The 22,867-nt window shown below is 42.6% G+C and overlaps 2 protein-coding genes and 1 pseudogene across 4 annotated transcripts in view; 2 read left to right on the forward strand and 1 right to left on the reverse strand.

Moving 5' to 3' along the window:
- Nucleotides 1-8,684, reverse strand: part of SEC23IP (SEC23 interacting protein) — a 40,589-nt gene extending 31,905 nt beyond the window's left edge. For both annotated transcript variants that reach the window (XM_019725302.3, XM_019725303.3), the window contains exons 1-4: nt 8,430-8,684; nt 3,372-3,895; nt 2,337-2,559; nt 1,319-1,512 (exon numbers count right to left, since the gene is read on the reverse strand). In XM_019725302.3, coding sequence (XP_019580861.3) covers nt 1,319-1,512; nt 2,337-2,559; nt 3,372-3,895; nt 8,430-8,592 — 1,104 coding nt within the window. In that variant the 5' untranslated portion in view covers nt 8,593-8,684. The remainder of the gene's footprint in view (nt 1-1,318; nt 1,513-2,336; nt 2,560-3,371; nt 3,896-8,429) is intronic.
- A 2,883-nt stretch (nt 8,685-11,567) lies between these two features.
- LOC141572885 (metallothionein-1 pseudogene) lies at nt 11,568-11,896 on the forward strand (annotated as a pseudogene).
- A 4,145-nt stretch (nt 11,897-16,041) lies between these two features.
- Nucleotides 16,042-22,867, forward strand: part of MCMBP (minichromosome maintenance complex binding protein) — a 38,315-nt gene continuing 31,489 nt past the window's right edge. Inside the window, exon 1 of one of the 2 annotated variants that reach the window (XM_074338973.2) lies at nt 16,042-16,406. In XM_074338973.2, coding sequence (XP_074195074.1) covers nt 16,349-16,406 — 58 coding nt within the window. In that variant the 5' untranslated portion in view covers nt 16,042-16,348. The remainder of the gene's footprint in view (nt 16,407-22,867) is intronic. The other variant, XM_074338974.1, reaches the window with a different exon arrangement.

Genomic DNA, 22,867 nt, shown 5'->3' on the forward strand with positions numbered 1-22,867 from the left:
GCATCTATCCATCTGCCCCTCTTCTTTACTGTGTTTTAAATTTTTAAAATATATTTATTTATAATTTTTAAAAGGTAACAAACAAAAATGTTTAAAGAAAGAAGTTTCACTATCTTAAGAATTATTTTCACTTCTACATATTCCCTTTCGATTGATAGGTTTAAAATCAATCTTGTCTAGTAGAGCAAGTTTCTACATATCATTCTCCAAAATGGTCTTGGTTATTCTTGACACTTTAACCTTCCACGTAAAATTTAGGGGCAGTTTGCAAATTTCACCTAAAAAACTCTGATGTGATTTTTGATTGGGATTATATAAAATTTATAAAATAATTTGAGAAGGACTGACATCTTTATTATATTGAAACTGCATCTACGAACATAATATTTAGCTCCATTTCCTTGAGATCATCTTTTACGTACTTCAATGCTATTTTGTAGTTTTTCTCCATAAAGTTCATATGTATCTCTTGTTGGACTTTTTTCCTACTTAGCCTGTAGTTTTGGTAGTCCTATAAACATTACCTTCTTTTTTATTATGGTTTCTAATTGGTTGTTCCTATTATAAAGAAATGTTATTAATTTGTACAGTAAGTCCTACTTAGCATCACTGATAGGTTCTTAGAAACTGCGACTTGACTGTGAGCTCCTAAACAGAACATAAGGCCAACTTCTTGCTTGAAGCTACTATGCAAAATATGAATTTAGGGCAAACAAGCATTTTAGAGACCCTCTTTAATGTTAGTATTCGTGTTGTTTTAAAGTTTAATGTTACTGTTGGTTACACACGTTTTGATAACTCCTACATTAAAAAACAGTAACTAAAATGTTCTAAAACTCATGCTGTTGAATTCATTTCAAATATTTAATATTTAACAATCAAGTAAAATTATCTCAAGAAATTAACACAAGTATATAAAACATTAATCACCAGTTTTAATAAGTCTCATCCTATTTGTCCCTATTCTGCTTTGTATTTGTTTTAATAAATCAGAGGATAATTTCACCGCTTTTACCGAAAATTAATTTGAAAAGCATCCATATGCTTGGCATGTGTTGTCGTCAAGAGACCCCAGCAGCCTAAGTTCTTTTGAAGGTTTGATAAAAGTACCTTATTAGATTTGTGATGCACCCCTGAAACATTCTACCGTTAGACACTGCGGCCTTCATAACTGATAGCACCACTTAAATAGCAGAGGATCAAGGCAGGCTCTCCTGTAATGAATCCTACTCCACTGTGACTGGTGTTACATGAAGCTCCAACATGCACAGGGCCTGTGTTTTTTAAAGAAAAGCCTAAAGGAATAAAGCCCACGTACCTCTAGCTTTTCACTGAACTCCTCTGTATAGGGAATAAATCTGCTATCCGTGTCCCCTTTGTAAAACCAAGTGCAGCGTCTCACTTCGGCTGGCTCCTCTTCCCAGTACACGGCTTTCCTTCTTCGGTCGTAGAGGTAAACATCATAGCGACCTCCATCTGTGCCTAGAACCACACTCTCAGGGTCTGGCTGGACTGAAGCACAAAGTCCACATTTTAACCCAACAGTTACAAAGCACATTTAACAGTACTAAGTGAACACAGTGACTGGCTGATCCTGAAAGACAAAGAACTAAGCTCATTTTTGTTTAAAAATAAAAGTTTAAGATTAATCTATACTGATCAAAATTATGATTCTTAAAGTGAAGAAGAAACAGCCATGGGGAAATTTTAAAGCATAATCACAAAATATTCAAATAACTGGTGGATTTTTTTTAAATCAAAGCAACAATGCTCTATGAAGTATATTTCTAAAGAGTATTAAAAGGTAATTTTTAAGTTCCACGATGAGATACCATCAGGATAAACAAAGAAACATATTTCCATACCGCGAGAACTTCTCAGAGCCTTAACACACTCCTGTGCACTGTCTACTCAAAAAGGGGACAGTTACAGCATTTCCAAAACTCACCTGACCACGGAAAACTTTTTTCACAGCATCTTCAGGAATAAGAGTTCCATGGAAAATGCTTTAGAAACGCCCTACAGCTACAAATGAATATATAAACAAGAAAACTGACCACCCCCCAAAAAAAAGAAAATCTGACACCTGGATTATATGAACTACTCTATTTCTCTGATTTAAAATACCTTTAAATTAAACAAGTGACAAAATTACTAAAACACTTCTTCAAGTACCTTGCTCAAACAACTCAGGGCTTATGTTAACATCACCATCTTAAGGTACAGAGTCTGGTGGGACCCACACAGATTAAGAAACCTGACATTTCACAAAAAGTAAGCCATACATAAATACTCTTCCTAAAATCAGATATAAATGATGCATGATCAGTGCTTACCTGAATTATAGACTTCTTCAAGATTCAAAGAGTCAAACACACTGAAAGGCATCCATAGTTGTTTGCATTCTACCTCCTTGCAGTAAAACCAGTGGGGCTGAACAGGCTCATATTGGTTTGGAAACATGAAAGGAGGCTGGCCCTGCACAGAGGGACCCACAGGTCTAGCAAGTGGCTGCTGCTGTGCTGGAGGGGACAAGCCCACCTGCCCTGGAGGAGGAATCTGCAGGGAACAAAAACGTGAAGACCGTCGTTCTTATTGAAAGGAACAGTTTTGTACATGCTTCAGACCCACTACCAAGAGGCTGTGCATTGGTATGACTTAAATTAAATGAAAGGAAGCCCATTCTCTATCCCCAAGAGTCAAGGTAGCTTACACTCTGATTATTATACCGCTCTCTCTGCCACTCCAGATCGGGTTCTTAATTCTTTCTTTTAATCATTTCCGTTTTTGGATTTAGTTGACTTTCCTTTGGAAGTCAGTTGAATAATTAGTTGGGGAAAAAGCATAAAGGAATTTCATAAAATTTACCCAAAGCAAATGTCATTTCATTACTCGCCTGAGACCAACTTTAACTGTCTAGATCCAAACCCCATAAATGTAAATAAAAGAAATTACATTACTGGAGTAATCAACTTTAGTCCCTGTAAGCGAGTGTTTTGATTCAATAGTATAATTTAAAAATGAGCAGCTGTAATCTGTAAGTAATTGCTTCAACTCTCACATGTCTTTAGATCACATTTATTAATGCTGTCTTACACTAAAATCTGGAAACACTGGCATAAGTTAACTCATTAAAATCAATTACTACTTCAGTATATAGATAATATAAACTAAAATGTGAACTATTCAATGAGCCACCTTTAAAAGAATCTTTACTTCAAAGCATATAGCTTACAAAAAATATCCTCTGAAAATAATTTGTCATCATATTAATTATAAAAAGCACAGTGCTTTTAAAAACACAAGTTAAGTGAGTGAGAGAGATTAAAAACTAAAGTGAACAGTTAGGACATAAAAGCATCTCTCCGTACCGTGGGTGGCAAAGGTCCTGGAGGCATCTGGTACGTCTGAACTGGGGGTGCAGAGGGTGAGGGGTGGGCAGGCTGGCCGGGTGCTTGGCACTGCTGCAGCTGTGGTGGTGTAATATACGGATTAGCTCTGCTGCTGACAGGAGTATGGCGGTAGGGATTGTACCCTTGTTGGGGTGGGCTCCCAAAATTCGAAGGAGAGAGACTACTTGGCTGAGAAGGCAGGTAAGTATTTATTCCCATCTGTGAGGAAGGTGGAGCACCATACTGAGCCTTCGAAATGGATGGTGGAAACGCATTCAGAACATCTTGGGATCCGGTTGTAAAGGGGGGAGCAGCTGGGGGCTTGGAGAACGCCGACTGCCCAGCCGATGCAGCTGTAGTTGTTACCGGTGACTGTCCAATAGTCCCAAAAGGGTCACTACTGCTTGATACCTGAGAGAAATAACTAAAGGTCTGTGGGGTGGACGTGTGAGCAGAAGTCTGACCGAGGAAGCTGTCCTCCTCACCAACATCCGTGGAATCCTCTGAAACAGACAGGAGAGCAAAGGGTTGAAAAGGTCCGCTATCGTTCTGTAGCTATGATTCTGCACAGCACGTCTAGCCCTGTGCCTCTTCTGCTGTTGGTCAAACCTACATTTCTGCATTACAGAAAGAAACGAAAAACATTTTTTTTCTTTGAAAAATTTTTTATGAAATGAAAAACTAGAACATATGAATAAGAAACAACGAAAGAAGGAAGAAATTATAATTCATTCATAAGCCCACCTCCCAGAGACAATCCCTGTTAACACTAAAAGTTTGATACATACGTTTCCATACTTTTTAAAATAGTTATGTGTTATTTATTTTGTATATATAAATTATACATTATTTTTAAAGTTTTTAAAAATAGAAAAAAATCTATACCTACTATTTCTACTTACTCTTTTGAATGCTCTTTTTTCCTGGGACAAAATCAAATATTATTCCCCTATCCAAATACACATAATTTTTTTGTACAGTAACGACAAGAAACTAAAGCACAGATATTAACTCTGTTGAGAAGGGATGCGTCAGGGCTCTTACCTACAAAGCACTCATTGTACAAATGACCATGGGGTATTTGTATTCACAAGGCAAAGTGGGTCAACCGTGAATCGCCATGCCTAAAATCACACAGCATCACAACCAGATAATTTGTCATTAAAGAATGCCAAATCACAAGAAAAGTCATTTTCTAAGCAAGGGAAACTCTCCCCCTTCCCTTTGTCCAACTTGATCTTCACTGCAGGTATTATCAGCACCAAACTATTTATCTTCTCTTCTGTTACCAAGTTGTAAAATAAACGCATTTTCCCTCTCCGTGGCCTCAAAAGTCCAGTCTACTTTCCTAACTAAACTTTCACAAGCTCTTAGCTTGTAACTTTCGTTTTCCTCCTCCTAATCTTTTCCTTCTCCAGTCTCATTCCCTTATCTCCTAGTGCTGAAGGCGGGGAGCAGATTGGAGGGTGGACCCATTCCCAGCACACAGGTACACTGTGGTCCCTGCCCTGGAGACCTGCCAAAGAGAGTCTTCTTTCAAGCTCTCGGCTCCATCTTGACCGGCTGAAGGGGGCCGATAGGCTTGCAGAGACTCTGGCTTGCGTTTCTAGGTTGCTCCCGTTATATTTCATCAATTTAACTAAAATAATCCACTATTCAAATTACTCCTCTAAGTTGTTTCTTTGTAACTAAAAACAGAATATCACCTCCTACACAAGGCCCTTTGTCTGCTTGCATCATTCTACTTTGTTTGCACCCTCTCTTTTCAGTCATGTAAACCTCACTCAGACTCATCTGTATTTCTTAGTTCCTCTCTCAACAACTAAAAGCATGGGGAAAAACCTCTGGTATCTTTTATCCTTTAAGACAACTTGGGGACCAACCTGATCCAAGTTTATTTTTTTCTGATTATCATCAATTCCCAATGAAATACTCATCTCAACATGATGCCAGCCTCACCTCAGAGGCCCTTTCTAATCACATGAGGACACATTTGGCATCGAGACACCTACCTGTATACTTGTGACACCCCCAATTCTGTCTCAAACCAAGGCTCTTCTCATCAGTGCCAGTACCCATTTTCCAACCGCTTCCTCAATACTTTTCGCAGGTTCAGTCACATATACCTCCAACTTAGTAAGGGACTTTACCATCTGCTCTGTCCCCCTCCACGTGCTCCTTTTACCACACCTGACTCTCAACAGATGTTTACAACATCCGTCCATCCGCTCAAACCAGAAACCTCACTCCTCAGACTCCTCCCTCTCTCTCATACCCTTCACTTAGTCACTCAGATCTTCCTTCAAGAAACATGTACACAATAAAATACCAAAAAAAAAAAAAAAAAAAGAAATATATACGCAGTACCCATCATATGCCAGGCACAGAGCTAGGTCTTGGGGCTAAAACTGAATGAGGCGAGGGGAACTCTGTGCTGACAGAGCAGAGATAGTCTGGGCTCCAGTGAGTCACTAAGTCCCAACAATTTTATTGCCAAAAAATCTCACATTTGGTCGCTGCTCTTCACGCCCAGCGTAGCTGACTAGGGCTAGAGTGGCAGTCACTCCTGCCTGACTCACAATGGCATCCAGACTGACCGCTCCGGCTACCGTCGGCGTTTACTCCAGTGCGATCTCAGAAAACCCGGGTCTTTCCGAAACACACTTCTAATTTCACTGCCTTGTTTAAAATCCTTCAAAGCCTCCCCCACCCACCATAGGATAACTACAAACTTCTCAGTACGTTATTTGAGGCCCTTGGTGACCTGACCACTCAAGCCACTCCCCTGCACACACTCTGGTCACAATGACCTACTGAGGGAGGGGAGAAGGGGGACAGACAGAGAGAGAAGGGGAGAGGAAGAGAGGGGAGGGGGAATGTGAGCACCTACCACCAAATCTGTAGGTTTCTCAGACCTCAGACTTTTACAGATGCCTATCTCAAGACACCCTAATTTCTGTGTACCCTTCAACACTGAGCTCAAGAATCACCTTCTCTGTGAGGCCCTGAAGGCCAGAGCGACGTCCTCTTCCAGGTCCGCCAGCCTGAAACCCACAGCTTTCACAGCAGCCTATCAATCCGTCTCCCTAGCTTTATAACCCTGCATCACAACTGCTTGCACAGCTGAGTAGTGTGTGTGTGTGTATACTGTGCAGTCATTGAGGGCAACGCTATCTGCTCTTCGGGACTAGGGCCTGGCAAATACAAGCTGCCCAACCCAGGTCAGTTGAATGAATGAAATTGCTTCCTACATGTCTCTTTCACTGAAATGACTAACTATTGCTTCCAGTGAGACAGGCTCTTCTTTTGTCTCTGGAAATTCTCTGAATGGGTTTCAAACGGTCAAATCTTTTCTAGACGCGGAAAAATAATTGTTACAGAATTTTAGCTCTAACACTATTACTTTTCTCGCTAAAAAATAAGCTATCTCCTCGGGATGGCCTGATGGCGCAGTTGGTTAGAGCGTGAGCTGTAAACAACATGGTTGCTGATTCGATTCTCATGTGAGCTGCGCCCTCCACAACTAGATTGAAGGACAACGACTTGGAGCTGATGGGCCCTGGAGAAACACACTGTTCCCCAATATTCCTCAAAAAATTTTAAAAAATAAAATAAAAATAAGAAAGGTATAGTTATCCTGTAGTCAACAATGAAAATGCTTATTAGCATCGACTGACAGTGGCACACACACACCAAATGCTGTATAGCAAGGACGCTGGGCATGCACCAAACATTTGTGAAGCAGGAGGTGACAGGAAAGCTGCATGTGTGACCTTATTTATTCCTGCAACCTCCACAGCACCCTGCTCCAGCCATGTTGGTCCTTCACTACAAATGGCAGTGCTCACTGTCAAAATGAGATACATATTCCTGACTTCATCCTTTCAATTCAGCAAGTATGTACTGAATAACTGGTCTACAGCACGCCAGACACTGTTCTGGGTAGAAGTTCCTGCTCTCATGGAGCTTATATTCTAGTGGGATAAGATAAACAAATATGTGTGTACATGTCAGGTGTACACACCAAAAAACATAACAGAAGGGAAAGGAAGTCTGCACATACAATGGCCTCCAGTTTGCCTTTCTTCACTTCTCTATGAAACTTTCCTTAGTCCTACAAGCAAGAATAAATTATTCAATGGAAAAATATTCAGCATTTACTGAGCAGCTGTGTGCTAGACACTAAAGATCCTAGAAATAAAAAGGTAAATAAGTCACAGCTACCAACCTCAAGAAGCCCACAGTCAAAACAGAGAGGCAGATGTGTTTATTTCATAAACATGTATATAACACTTTGTGCCGTTATATAAAGCACCGTACTGCTTTACAAAAATTAATTCACTTCTCATTACAGCCCTATGAGGCTGCACATATATGGAAACTGAAGCACAGAGAGGTAAAGCAGCATGCTTGAGGTCACACAGCAAGTCGCTGGCAGGACCAGGGCTGGAACACTGTTCCAGATTCTAAACACCATGCTCTGGGTTATGCCACACTATCGTTAAAAAGCAATCGCCCTATAATAACAAATATATGAACAAGGAGCTATGGTGCACATAGGAGTGGGAACCTAAGAGAACAAGGAACAGCTTCTTAGAGGAAACAATGCACCGTCCAAAGATAAGAATTGCATTATGTACCTCTACTTTGCAAATATTACATGTCTATCCTAGGAGAGATCCCATTATATCCTAGGAGACATCCTACTGTGTTTTAGAAGAGGGATCACTGCCTAATTTATCTGCATTCTCTGCAAGTACCTGGAACACCAGTAAGTGTTCAACAAAAACTTGTGGGATGTCCGCGCAGCAGTGTCCAGCACGAGGAACAGAAGGGTCCTTCAACGAAGAGCAAGCCTTATATCCTGGTCCCTGCCTCCAAGATCCCAAAGCACCCAGGCCACTCAAACGTGGCCACAGACCGCTCTAGCAATCTACCCAGAGGGTCGGATCAAGGCAGAAGAAAAACCTGCAGTCCTACCCTCGTCACCCCCGCCCCCCCGCCCGCCTCCCCGCAAACACTGGCCCCACCAACTACCTCCGGGCAGCAGCAAGGAGGCCGAGGCAGCGGCGGCTTGGGTGACTGGGATGAACGGCACATTGAAGCTGAACTCCGTGGCCGAGGATGAGAAGAGTAAATTAGTGCCCGACGAGGAGATGGAGGTGGCACCGCCGCCACCGTTTGGTTTCCTCTCAGCCATGGTTGCGGCCCACCGTCCGTTACACGTCTCGGGGAAGCCGGAGCCGCACCACCTGACGGAAACCAGTCACACTCGGGGCCAGCACACTTCCGCACTTGCGCACAAGGGCCGGAACTCGGGGCAGCCGCTCGGCGGCCCTCTCCCCGTCCCTGTCGGCGCCGCCTGAAATCAACATGGCGGCGCCAGCTTCACGCCCGAGTCCTAGCACGTGACACTCGCAGCCGCTTCCCAGGCACGGCTGGAAGCGGAGTCGGAGGCGGAGGCTCGGGCAGGAACGTGGGAGAGGAAGTCCTCCTGGTTCTGAATCAAGGAACGAGTTGAAAGTCGCGGATTGCGAGGGCGCTCTGGGCTTCCTAACAGTGCGGACAGAGCTTTTACCTGCAAAGATTTTGGTGGACTGGCGGAAGCCCGCAGGAGCGGGTAGCAGAGTGCTGCCCACAGACAGAGGTGTGGGGGCCACATGCAGCCAAAGCCTAGACAAACTCACCCACTCTAGCATCTATATGTCTTTCTGGACTGAATTGAACTCTTGTCGTTGGCCCAGAGAAGAAATGGTAAAACTTTTTAAGCTTTAAAGCCATAAATGAAAAAAAAATTGTTTGAAAGAGAAACCAGGTTAATTGAAATTTAGGGATGTGACGTTTTAAATACCTCTCTATATCTGTCTGCAAGAATCTGACTAGTTCAGTCTCAAAATGCACTGTGGATAATGTGGGTCTAATTGTCATTTTTCATTTAGAGATTATGAAAGAAAAAATAACAGGTAAGCACCTTCTTGCAAAGTGGGAGAGGCAGATATGAGACCTCAAAAGAAGTTTTGAAATTATGACACACACCCCCCACAGCTGTTCACACCCATATAGAACCTGTTTATTACTTAATTCAATAACTATTTAGTGTGCTTACTGTCAGATAATGCCAGGTACTAATTAAAGCATTAAGGATACATTTTGTTCAGTACTATTGCAATAGGAAGAGGATACAACATGAACTAAGCAAAACGAAAGACGAGAAACTTTTTAAAGACTGTGCTAAGGCAAAGGTACGCAAGGGTGCCAACGAGTGTTACCGCATGTGACTAGGCCACCTGAGTTTGTTAACTGGCACTTATCTTAAGGAGCAACAAACTTTTATCTTTATGACAGGCAGTGGTACAAGTCAGAGCAAGGTACCCACCAGCCTGGGAGGAGACAGCTCTCTGGTCCTTGAGAACATAGTTCTGGGTGACAGAAGATGCAGATCTCAGGGGCAGAGAAAGTATTTATAATTGCAAACTTTCTAAAGTAACTGCTTTTAGAAGGGGCTCAGGGGACTATATGCCTATCACCGGGTTTTGGCCGGAACAGTAAATTCTGGCTGTGTAGAGCTTTCTCAGGCAGGCATTTTAAGGGGGAAGGGGTCATCCTAGGCACATGACCTTAAGCTGCTAGAAGCCATACTAGAGTTTGGCCAAGGAGAGAGTCTTTGTCATTACTAAGGGTGGGCAAGGCAATATACTAAACAGTGGGGGTACCATGGTATCTAAGGACACAGGGCCCTTCCTTCTTGGATATTGCCTTGTCTGTCAGAAAGACAGACACCTAAACACATAATAATAAAGTGTGATGGAAGGTATAATGTAGAATTTCCCAAAGTGTGTTATATGGAATATTGATACCATCAGGGGAGGGAGGTATAACCCTTCTATGGGGAGGAATAGCAAATATTTCCAACAATCAGACCATCAACGGAGGACCTACCTAGTAACACAAAAAGCTTCCCTGAAGAAGAAAAATTAAAGTTAATACCTGAAAGACAATTAGTAGAAATTAACGGGAAAAGCTTGGGGAGAAGGGGTTGGAGGAAGTGGTAAGAGACATTTTCAGATAAAGTTACAGTATGTAGGGATACCCCGAGATGCCAACTTTGGGTGTTAAGAGAAACATAGGTCAGGGTACGGCTGGGGCCCAGTGAGCAACCGGGAGAAAGTTGGGAGATGAGATGAAAAGTGGATCAAGGCCAGATGATGCAGGATCTTACAAGTTAAGAACAAAAGGGAGTCAAAGTAGGGTGGAGAAATAATAACATTTGCTCTGTAGAAAGTCCACTCTGACTTCAATGTAATAAAACAGATAAGGAAAGAGCAAGCCGGGAAGTAGGGCGAGCAGTTGGCAGGCTGCTGCAGTGAATCAGCTGAGCAATGATGGTGGCTGAAATTAGAGTGATGACAGGAATAAACAAATAGTAATTTCTGGAGAAAGATGTCAGATCGAATAGATGTAGCTTCATTTTTTTCCTCCTGAAACTGTTGGGGTTCATTTGGTATTTTTAAGCGTAAGTCCATAAGGATGAAGAGAATGGGAGAGGCTACTACGGCAACATTTTGGAAGGCCCCCCAAAAGTGGACAAGTACTAGATGATTTAGAAAACCAGTAATGGGGAAAACTCGAAAGCAACTTTATTGGCACCATAGAATCACCAAAAGTTACAGGACCTGATAACCGCAGTCACCTCTGGAAGTGGCAGTGAAGGGGAAGAGAGAAGTCCTATAATTAGGAGGATTGATTAAAACTTTTTAAGAAGCAGTTAGGTCCCCTTCCCCACTTGAGTAACTGGACTTCTGACCATCCCCCTTCTAGGAAAAAGATTGTAAATTTTCCCTTTTGGGGAGAGTAAAACAAAAGGAAGATTAAGCAAATATGTACATACTGAATAATAAAACAATTTCTCTCACAACCCCAGCCCAATTGCTCCACTCAGCTCCAAGAACACTAACTGCCTGGTCTTCAACATCTAGGCAGGAAATTAGAAGAATCTTGTTTGGGTCTTGTAAACAAAAGATCTGGAGATACTGAAATCAGGGTTTCCCAGTAAGACAGACCAGCCAGATCACCCCATGAGTAAGCTCACAATCAACAAGCCCCAGAACACACCTTCCACTACCCCAAGGACTTCTTCTCCACTTGCTTTGGGCTTCCGGCCTCATTCAGCTCGAAATGAACTCCAACTGCTTCTGCTCCATTGGTGGCTCTTGCACCTGCACTGGCTCCGGCAAATGAAGAGTACAAATGCACTTCCTGCAAGAAGAGTTGCTGTCCCTGTTGGTCCATGTTTTGTGCCAGGTGTGCCCATGGCTGCATCTGCAGAGGGGCATTGGACAAGTGCAGCTGCTGAGCCTGATGTGGGGAAAGCCAGCTTCCTAATGGAAATAAAGCAACATGTACAAACTTACATTTTTAAATTTTTTCCTACTATGATGACCCACTTGATACATTCCTGTTTCTATGAAAGATTTATCTGACAGTGTTTCTGGTCCAAAGTCTGTGTACTCAACGCTTCAAAAGGCCAAAATGCAAAACGTCCGAGTTTGGAGTAAGGAAAGATTTATTGATTGAGAAGGCGCCAAACCAAGTAGGAGACCTAGTGGTACTTCAAGTCCATTGTAAGAAAGTACAGAGTTCAGGTTTCTTTTATGTCAAGGGAAGGGGAAATGGGAGAAGCAAGAGGTGACTGACCACTGCAGACATCTGAGCACCAGCAGGGGCCAAGGAAGATTGTGCTAGTTGATGTGAGTCCAGTCATGAGGTTCCTGCATATCTTTGATAAACAATCTTTTTTTTTTTTTTTTTTTTTTTTTTTTTTTTACCTACTTCCCTTATTTCCTCTGGAGAGGACCTTCTGGTAAGGGACTGTTTTTGTGAAACTCAAGTCACAAGCAGAATTCCTCTATTAGCATGGCTATATGCAAACCTAAGCAGAAGCTATTAGCCTGAAGGGCATGGGAACAAAGCAGCCTTGAACAAGATGGAGTCAGAGAAGACAAGTATTTCACTCTGTTTCAACAATTTAACTCACACAAACACACACACAAAAAGGCCCATTTATATGCTCTGAGCTCCCAATCACCTTCTTAGTCTCCACACTTTAAACATGATCACCACAGTTGAGCAGATCCTTTAACATGAGATCAAAACAAGAGATCAAAACAAGACACACACAAAAGGAATAGGAAATGATAACTTAGAAAAAAACAGCCCACACAGGAAGACAAAAACATTAAAACGTCTATCAATAATATCTTCAGAGGGATAAGAGGATTGGCAACAAAGAAACAAGATCAGGGTGTTAATCAAAAAAAGAAATATTCAGGGAACAAAAATGTCAATTCCCAAAAACTAAAGCAAAAAGACAAACATGGAAGCTAAGAGAGAAACCTAAGAAAATTACAGTGTTAGGCAAGGAAATCCCATATCTGAATATTAAGAGTTCTGTTAAGACAGAGAAATGCAAGGGAGGGAATCATCAAAGAAAAAAAGTATTTTTTTATTCCCAGAAATGAAGGATACAAGTTTCCAGATTAAAAGGATTGAGTAGTCAGCACAATAGTTAAAAACATACACACACCAGAACATGGAGACAGATTCCCCAAAGGTTCCAGAAGGATAAATAAGTCAAATGCAAAGGAATTCAGCTCCCAAAATATTTACCTCTCAATTACACTTTCTGAGAAAGCATAAGGAGGAGATGCTCCACCAAAATAAAGGAATAAGCTAAGAGTCTTTCTATGTGGGAAGCAGAAACATGATATTGTTAAAGAAAAAGAAGCAGGCCCAAGGTGGGGTCACTTGCCCCCAGAACAGCAAACCAAGACTTAATTGCAGCTTCAGCCCCTCCCAGGAAAGTGACATTAAAAAAATCAGTCTGGAATTTCCTGATCAACACTAATGAGGTAACCCGTCTGATAAGACCCCTGCCGTCCTTTCCCCAAAGGTAAGTGACCTTACCTGAAACAATCCTTTTCTTTTGCTAGTAACTTATCCCCCTTCCCATCTATAAAAGCCTTCCATTTTGTACAGCTCCTTGAAGCAGCTATTTACTAAATAGGCTGCTCAATTCATGAATCAATAAAGCTAATTAGATCTTCACATTTACTACTTGGTTGAATTTTTGTTCTTTAACATATTTGGTGGCAGCAGTGGGATCTGAAGCAAGCTTCTGAAGGCATTCAGGGACAACAAGAAACACAAGCATGGTATCCTGCAAATCCTTGGAATTCACTGTCTTTCTCGCCATCTTTGAGGGTTGGGATAAGTTCTTCAAAGTTCTGAATTTTGCTCTCTTTGCATCGAGTTCCCAATCAAATTGGCTTTTCAGTCCAGAGCTTTTCAGCAAGTCAGCTTGAGCTGGCAGATGGTTCCATCCAGAACACAGGTCCCTAACCTGTGGTTCAATCCACAATTCCCCAGTTGTTTGGAATCCATTTCCTCAGTTGCAGTCCGCAGTCTATACATATTTTTGTTTTCTTAGTCTTAAGGCTTGGAACACTTTTCCCTCATTTTTCACCTAGCTAACTCTGATTTATCTTTTAAGTCCTAGTGTAAATGTCACATTTTCAGGAAATCCCTGAAGCACCTTCCCCCTTACCCTACAATCCTCCTTCACTATAATAGCTGGCACTGTTCATTCCTCTCATAGTATTTCACTTTTTCTTGTCTGGCACCTATCAGGGTTGTAAATGAATAACTATTTATTAATAAGTCTCTCACTGGACTATACATTCCATGAGGCAAGGATGGTCTCTTTTTTCACCCCAGTATTTCCAATGCCCTCAGTAATTACTTGTAGACAGGGTTATTTAATGCTCTCCTAAAAAATACCGACTGGGGGTAGAGGCAGAAGTGTGATTACTGGTGGTGGGGGAAAACAAAAATCTTGCCATAAAGATGTACCCTCATGGACCCTCCCCTGGCCTTTAAAATTTTTACAACTATGTATTAACAGTATCAAAATGTCTTGCCCCAGAAATATTAGAGGGTGAAATTATTCGCATTATAAAATAATTGTATTTCATAAGGATCACAGTGTCTCTTTAGGTAAAATCTGAGCAGTAGTTTATTAATCACTAAATACAGAGGAAGAAACCCAAAGCTGAAGTGTTCCTGCTCACTGCTGAATTGGTATCCAGCTGCAATTTCATATAAAGCAAATTTGAAATTATTTAAAAGCATTTTTCATATTGTACATTTATAATTGACCCATGAACAATGCAGGTATTAAGGGTGCCCACCCCCACGCAGTTGAAAATCTGCCAGTAACTTTTGACACCCCTAAACTTGTTATTCCTGGGTATACACAGGGGATTGGTCCCAGGACCCTGCCCAACCCCTATTAAAATCCACATACTCAAGTCCCTTATATAAAATGACATAAAACAATTCATAACAGTTGGCCCTCTGCCTTTGCAGACTCCCAACCAGAATGAAAATGCTGTTTTCAATTGCAGTTGGTTGAACCCGGAGATGCAATACCCTGGGATAGCGAGGGCCGACTACTGAAAAAAAATCTAAGTGTAAGTGAACCTGTGGAAGCAGTTCGAACGCCTGTTGTTCAAAGGTCAATTGTAATATGCATCTTTAGTCACAAAGCTGAGATATGGGATTTCTCCACTTAACACCAAGTACTTGGCAACCCTCTCTGCTAAATGAATGAGCAAAGTGATGGTAATGCCCTGGATTTGCCAGTCAGTTTTCTCAGCTCATCCAAACTTACAACAGTCAGATGTATACTCCAGTATGTCAATGAATGAGTTCACGATGAGAAACACAAATTACACCCCACCCCACCCCTTTGCCCTCAGGAGGGCTTGAGCTCTGAGTTCAGTTCTTGTTTTTCACCTCCCCACTTTCTGGACTCCATTCAGATCATCCTCCTGCTGTTAACAATGCCCTGTATTCAGCTGAGGAGACCAGTTTTCTCAGATACATTCCAAGCCTGGGGAAAACATACTATTTCTTTACTGAACTTAGATATTTTCCAAATTTCCTCATTAAATGGTTAGCACAGGCTTGATGTTTTCTGAGTGCTGATGCCACCATCTTCCTTCTTTCGCAGGAAACTTGCCAAAGCTCCCTAGTTGATTCCAGCTTCCAGGCAGACACAGGTCAGGGTGTTTTCACAGGTATGAGCTTACCTCTCCATTAGGAACTAGTCCCTCCACCACAGTGCTTGATGTGACAGCAAAAGGAGCCTGGGGGGTGGGGGGGACAGGGCGCCGTAGAAAAGTGTTGCAACCGGCAAAGACACACACACACACACACACACACACACACACACACACACACCCCAAGAGGAGGTGGGCGGACACCAAAGGCTGCTTCACACGTTAATTGCCCAGAGATGACTTTGAGGTCTCTTCGGACTTGTGCTTTTGGGCTACTGCGGCTTCCGCACTAGGAGTTGATAAACCGGATTTCGGGAGATTTCCCCTTTCACGTTAGCACAGGGTGTCAAACAGCCACACGTCACCCTCGACCTGCGACAGCCGGTTCCACGCGCGACAGCACCCCGGAGGCCGTGCGCCCATCCTCTTGCCCGTCCCCAAGATGGCGGCGTGTGGCCGCCGCGTCGCGCCCGCCCCGCCCCGGCCCGCTCCGCCCCCGATCGAGCCGGCCCGCCCCTCCTCCCGCCCGCGGGGTCGCGCAGCGCGCTCCCGCCGCCCCTCCCGCGCGAGCTCCACCCAGGTCGCAGGCAGCGCGGTCGGCGGCGCCTATTTCCCGCCATTGTGCGAAGTGGAGCCTGGGGGTCTGCACGCGCGGTCTGTCGGTCTCCCGCAGTTCCTCGGCTGCCGCCCCCACCGCAGCCGCGTTTCCTGAGGCCGGGCGAACAGCTCCGCAAAGCTCGCTCTGCGTGGGAAGGCGCGGGCGAGGAGCTGCCAAGCCCCCGAGGAGGAGCCACGGCGCGGGACGCCGGGCCGCGTTGGCCCCGGCCCGTCGGCGAGATGCCCTGTGGGGAGGATTGGCTCAGCCACCCGCTTGGAATCGTGCAGGGCTTCTTCGGTGAGTGGCGGCGCCGGGGGCGGGCCGGGCGGGCCGCCGAGTTTGCCGAGCCGGGGGCCGGGCCCCGCCGCGCGGCCCCACGCGGGGCTACCTCGGGGGCTCGTGCGGCTGAGACTGCCAGGCAGGCCTGCGCCGATTGGCGCTGAGACCCCCCACTCCCCTTTTCGGGCCGCGCCGCAGGTGCCTCCCACCTGCCCGATTCACGATTCGGGAGCCGCCAAGGTTACGCGGCGAGGAGCCGGCGGCCGGCCGTGATTGACGGCCTGGCTCCCCTGCGTGGCTCCTCCGGGGGCCCGAGCCCCGCGTGCGGCAAGACTCGGAGAGGTCCTTGAACCTTCGGGAGGGCCAGCAGCGATGGGGTGAAGGAAAAGCACTTTGCCTATGGGAAGCCTGCAGGATATTTCAAAACTTCCGGTGTGTCGGGGGAGTGCTCGCTCGCTCGCAGCAGAAGTTGGCTCTAACTACTGTTACACACATCCTCTCTTTTCGAAATAAGATTTAGTGTAACAGCTTAATTTTTCTGTTAGGGTGACTTTAAAACCTGGCTAGTGTACATCTCCTCTTGTGCCACAGCTAGCCAGAAATGTTGAGCTTACTCGGCTCAGTTCCTACATAGAAGGAGCTAAGAATGCTGCAAACAAGCTTAGTAAATTTTAGTTGCAGTTGTTATTGTTATGCTACTTTCCTGCCAAGGGTACACAGAGGAAATTTTAGGTTTGTTTGTGATTAACTGGGCATTTTGACACCTCCCTCACGTCTTTTTGCGATTAGTGGTGGAGGCAAATCCAACCAGAAATCACGGTGTGTGTAAGATCGTGGCACCTGACTTGACTGTAGAGTGGCCTTAGCTCATTTAAAACATCGTGGGATATTAGTAAGAACGCCTAATAAGCTAAATAGTCCCAACAGCCAAAACTGATGGCATAAAATGTATTTCTTATAGGAGGGACTCAGCAACCCTACTCATTTTCCCTATAATTTGAACTAGTTACCTGGTTGCCCAGGCTGAAACTAGAGGCTACCAATTAGAAGGCCCAGACATTCGGATTGCAGCCAGAGAACACTAACAACCTGATCAAGAAGAAATAAACTATGTATATGCTTTAAAAAAAGCCAAAAAAAATCTTTGTATATCCATCAAGAGTGCTTTGAGGAAGGAGCAAATATCCCTCCACTAAATCCTAGTAATTGATGTTCATAATGAATACTGGAACCCATAATTGATGTCCAAAATAATGGCCTCAAAATGTGAAGATTAAATTGTACAGTTTTCAAGGGCGTAGCTGCATAGATACTTGATAGGAAAAATCATTCAAAAGTAAAAAGCTTTGGTGCTTAAAAGGTGAAGTTCCAGGCAGCTGGATGGCTCAGTTGGTTAGAGCACAAGCTCTGAACAACAGGGTTGCTAGTTCGATTCCCACAGGGACCCGTGAGTTTCGCCCTCCACTAGATTGAAGGACGACTTGGAGCTGAAGGGTCCTGGAGAAACACACCCCAGTATTCCCCAATTAAAAAAAAAAGGTGAAGTTCCAGTTACTGATACTTACGAAATTTATTTATGAGAAATACCCCGTACCCTAGTTGTGCTGGATAAATGAGATGATTTTATGTTTGGTATAGATTTGAATGTATTTGTGTCAGATTTTGTTTCCCAAGGGACAAACTCATCATAGTACAGGAAGGGTATAATTTGGATATAAAATACTGGCTTTACAGAAATTTGTAAGTTTTGTGAATTGCGGGGATCTGGACCTCCTGGACTTTGTTGATGTGTCCCGTTCTCTCCCCCCCCCCCCCCAAGAATGTCTTGTTCCCATATCCGTTGGGTCTTATAGAGAAGAAACTAATACTGTATTGTAGTCATGATTTTTTGTAGAAGCTGTTCTGAAGTATGTTATATTTTTTGCTGCATTTTCCTATCACTGAATTTATTGAATACCTTTATAAAGTACCACGGGTATCTTTGCGTGAGGAGTCAGTTAAACTTGTACACTCTTTTTGATTTACTAGGAAATTGTTAATTGTATTTTTTTTTTAACTTTTTATTTAAGTTTGTTTTTCCAGGACCCATCAGCTCCAAGTCAAGTAGTTGTTTCAATCTAGTTGTGGAGGGCGCAGCTCACACTGGCCCATATGGGGATCGAACCGGCAACCTTTTTGTTAAGAGCACAGCACTCTAACCAACTGAGCTAACTGGCCGCCCAGTAGGAAATTGTTTTAAATCCATTTTTCCCCCAGATAGAAAAGTAATACATGTCGGTTGTGGTTTCTGAGGCCTTTCTTGGTTCCCTGCCTAGCTCTCAGACCTCATCACATTTCACCTCTTAAATCCTCTTTCAGTTCTCACTTTGAACCTTATCTCTAGGCCTTCTGCATCAGCTGGTTCCCCCCTCCCATTCCACTTTCACTTACCTGGCTAAGTCTTACTCTTACTTTGGGAACTAACTTGGGTGTTCCTATTCCATGTTACTCCAGGATCCTGTGTGTCCTGGGAATGATGAACGTGTAAAGTGCATTGTTGAAATTCCTTGTTTCTTGGGTTCCTTTGCTGGATTTTGACTGGGAATTCTTCGTCTGCATCTGCCTTATTCATGGTATATCCTCATTGCCTACAATATGCCTTGTGATCAGAAGTGTTCAGTGAACATTTGCTGAACAGAGGCTGTGGAAAAAACGGATTAACCAATCACAAATAGTGTAAAGTGGGATGGGTACTGAGACTACAAATCTCAAACTTAGGACAATCCTGGCAGACTTTACACTGATTCAGAGAATTCATGATCATACCCATATGAGTTATTTTCACATACAAATCCTAATTCTTTCTTCTTGGTTCAGATAAGAAACTTTGAAATTCTGTGAGTGACCAATCATAATTGTACGAGTCATAATTTATCTTTGTGACCCAATCTATATTTTGAATTTGTATCTGCCGTATTACAATTGTTCGTATGTAAATTTTTTCTGCCTTCCTAAAATGCCTTTAAGGTTTCCATTCTAGTTTCCAAAAGATTTTATATACAGGACATTGAGGACCACAGGCCTAAATGAAGGTTTAGGAATACTTTAGTTCCGCAGATCCCTGTTGGGCACTGTTACGTACATAATGCTAATGAGTCAGTCCTCACAGCGAGTGCTCATTGAGTGAGCCGTATCAAATTGCTTCCCTTGAGCAGGAATCTTAAAAAAAAAAAAAAAAGTTTTGTATACTTCTTTAATCATTTTTTTAAAAGAAAATTTCTTTGCTTGAATTGATTAATAACTTGAATTAATAACTGCTGTTAATTTCAGAAGTGGGAATGCTTATCAACTCTTAATTTGCTTTACTATTTTCTCTTTAGATTTTTGGTTGCGTCGTGATCATTATTTTTGGTTATACTCAAGGTACTTAGGTTGTATCAAACAGAACTAGAACCAGAGTATCTCATGCAAAAAAGAGTAGTGGTGTGTAGAGGAGGGCAGGGAGGAGTATTTTCTAGCATTTTAGAGAATTTAAAGCTGTTAAGAAAATTGGCTAAAAGTCAGTCTGCTTTTTTATTGTCACCATGATTCTAAACAGACAATTCAACCCCTTTTGTCTGTGCCCACCTTGGGGACAGACAAGTAGGTCACTGAAAAAAAAAGGAATTTGTTGTAAGGCTATAGAACCCAAAGGCAGGCAAGGTGGCTTGGTATTCTAAGAGACTACTGAGTGGATAAGAAACTTTGGAAAGATAGCAGGAATCCAAGCAACTTCATCTGTCTCTACTCCGCAGCCCCCAAAGTCACTTGTTCTCAGTTCCAGCCCACACCAGTTAGCGACTTCCTCTTAATCCCAAATTCTAGGGTTAGAGAATCTGATTAGCTCAGCATGGAGTCAGGAATCCACTCATGAGCTAGTCAGCTATTGCCAGGGCACAGAGTTATGTAGGACAGTCACCACTACTGAGGCCCACACCTCAACGGTGGGCAGGTGCTCAGAGAAGAGAACTTGGGCAACTGTGGCAAAAGGGATAAAGATGTATGAGTATATATGAATTTTTAAATTATTAAATACTACTTGCACATGGTTAGAAAAAAACAGCATGAAGAGTAAGAGTATGCTCATTTCCCATTGAAGTAACCCCCATTAACCTTTTGCTTCTAGTGTTTTTTTCATTTAAAGTTTTTTCATTGAAATGTAACTTACGTGACATAAAATTCACCATTTTTAAATGAACAATTAATTCATTGGTTTTTAGTATATTCACAATGGTATGCAATCATCACCACTATCATTTCCATCACCCCAAAAAGGAACCTTATATCTATTAGCAGTCACTCCCACTTGCCCCCTACCCCATTTTCTGACCATTACTAATCTACTTCTGTTTATTATTTACCTGTTCTGGACGTTTCATATAAGCGGATTCATACAACATGTGGAGTTTTTTGCCTGGCTTCTTTCACTTAGCCTAATATTTTCAAGGTTTAGCTATGTTGTAGCAGGTATCAGCACTGCATTCCTTTTTGTGACTGAAAATAATATTCCATTGTGTGGATGTACCACATGTTCTTCATTCATTCAACCATGGGTGGATGCATGTTTCTATTTTTTGGCTATTGTAAGGAATGCTGCTGTAAACATTTGTGTACAGTTTTTGTGTGTGAGTGTGTGTGTGTGTGTGTGTGTGTGTGTGTGTTTTCAGTTCTCTTGGGAATATACCTAGGAGTGGGATTGCTGGGTCGTATAATAATTTTATATTTAATTTTTTGAGGACTGCCAAATTGTTTTCCAAAGTGGCTGCACCCATTTACATTTCCACCAGCAATATATGAAGTTTCCAGTTTCTTACATCTTCTCCAACACGTGTTATTTTCTGTTTTATAGTTATAGCCATCCTAGTGGGTGTGAAGTGGTATCTCGAGGTTTTGATTTGCATTTCCTAATTAATGATAATAGCATCTTTTAATATGTATATCGACTGTTTGTATATCTTGGCTGGAGAAATGTCTATTCCAATCTTTTGCAAAATTTTTAATTTGTTTTTTTTGTTGAGTTATAGATTTTTTAAATCATTTTTTTTAATTTTTAAAATTTTATTGGGGACTATTGGGGAACAGTGTGTTTCTCCAGGGCCCATCAGCTCCAAGTCCAAGTCCAGTCACCGTTTTCAATCTTTAGTTGCAGTGGGCACAGCCCACCATCCCGGCAACCTTGTTGTTGAGAGTTCACGCTCTAACCAACAGAGCCATCCGGCCGCCCCTCTGGAAGCTCAGCGGCAGCTCGTTATCTTCAATCTAGTTGTGGTGGGCACAGCTCACTGGCCCATGTGGGAATCGAACCGGCAACCCTGTTGTTGAGCCATCTGGCCACCCCAAGAATTCTTTATATTAATATATTCTGCATACTAGATTAGACCCTTATCAGATATGTGATTTGCAAATATTTTCTCCCATTCTGTGGATTGTCTTTTCACTTTCTTGATAGTGTCTTTTGAAGCAAGTTTTTAATTTTGATTATGTCCAATTCATGTATTTTTCCTTTGCATATGGTGCCATATGGTTGCATATGGTGCCATATTTAAGAACCCCATTGTCTAATGCCAGGTCACAAAGATTTACACTATGTTCTTTCTAAGAGTTTTGTAGTTTTAGGTCTTTGATCCATTTTGAATTAATTTTTCTACGTGATAGGAGGTAAGGATCCAAATTCATTCTTTTGCATGTGGATACTCAGTTGTCCCAGCACCATTTGTTTTTGGTTTGTTTTTCACATTTACCAGTTTGTTATGGAAGATATCAAAAAGTACCTAGATGAACAGCCAGATGAAGAGGGTGAGGTCTGGAAGGGTGCCTCATGCAGGAGCTTCTGTCTCCGGGGAACTACTCCAGGGATGTGCTACCGTTCCAGCCTGTGGGTACATCCACCAACCCAGAAGCTCGCCAGCACCACTTGTTGAAAAGACTATTCTTTCCCCCACTGAATGGTTTTGACACCTTTGTCCAGAAAATCAATTGATCATAGATGTGCATTCCATTGATCTATTTGTTTAACCTTATGCTGGTACCAGGTTCTCTTGAAAACTGTAGCTATGTAATAAGTTTTGAAATCGGGAAATGTGAGTCTTCCAACTTTGTTCCTTTTCAAGATAGTTTTGGTTCTTCATAGTCCCTTGCATTTCCATATGAATTTAGAATCAGATTGTCCATCTCTGGAAAAAAAAGGCAGTTAGCATTTTGATAAAGAGTGCATTGAATCTGTTGTGCTTTTAGTTCTTTTGATAATAGAGAATAGTTAAGATTAGAGACACTAGAGCCAGACTGCTTAACTCCTGGACCATACACTGGGTATTCTGGCTCCCTGGGTGGGTCATTTTTTAACAGCTCCCTTCTTTTTACTACAGAATTGTTTTCAGTAATAATCATGAGTTGAAGCTATACACAACGCTGAGGTTATTACATATTTCAAAATTGATGCAGACATCATTGCTTTCATCACC

The sequence above is a fragment of the Rhinolophus sinicus genome, chromosome 15, assembly GCF_057876585.1.
Source record: "Rhinolophus sinicus isolate RSI-liver-muscle chromosome 15, RSI-T2T, whole genome shotgun sequence".
NCBI classification, from domain to species: domain Eukaryota; kingdom Metazoa; phylum Chordata; class Mammalia; order Chiroptera; family Rhinolophidae; genus Rhinolophus; species Rhinolophus sinicus.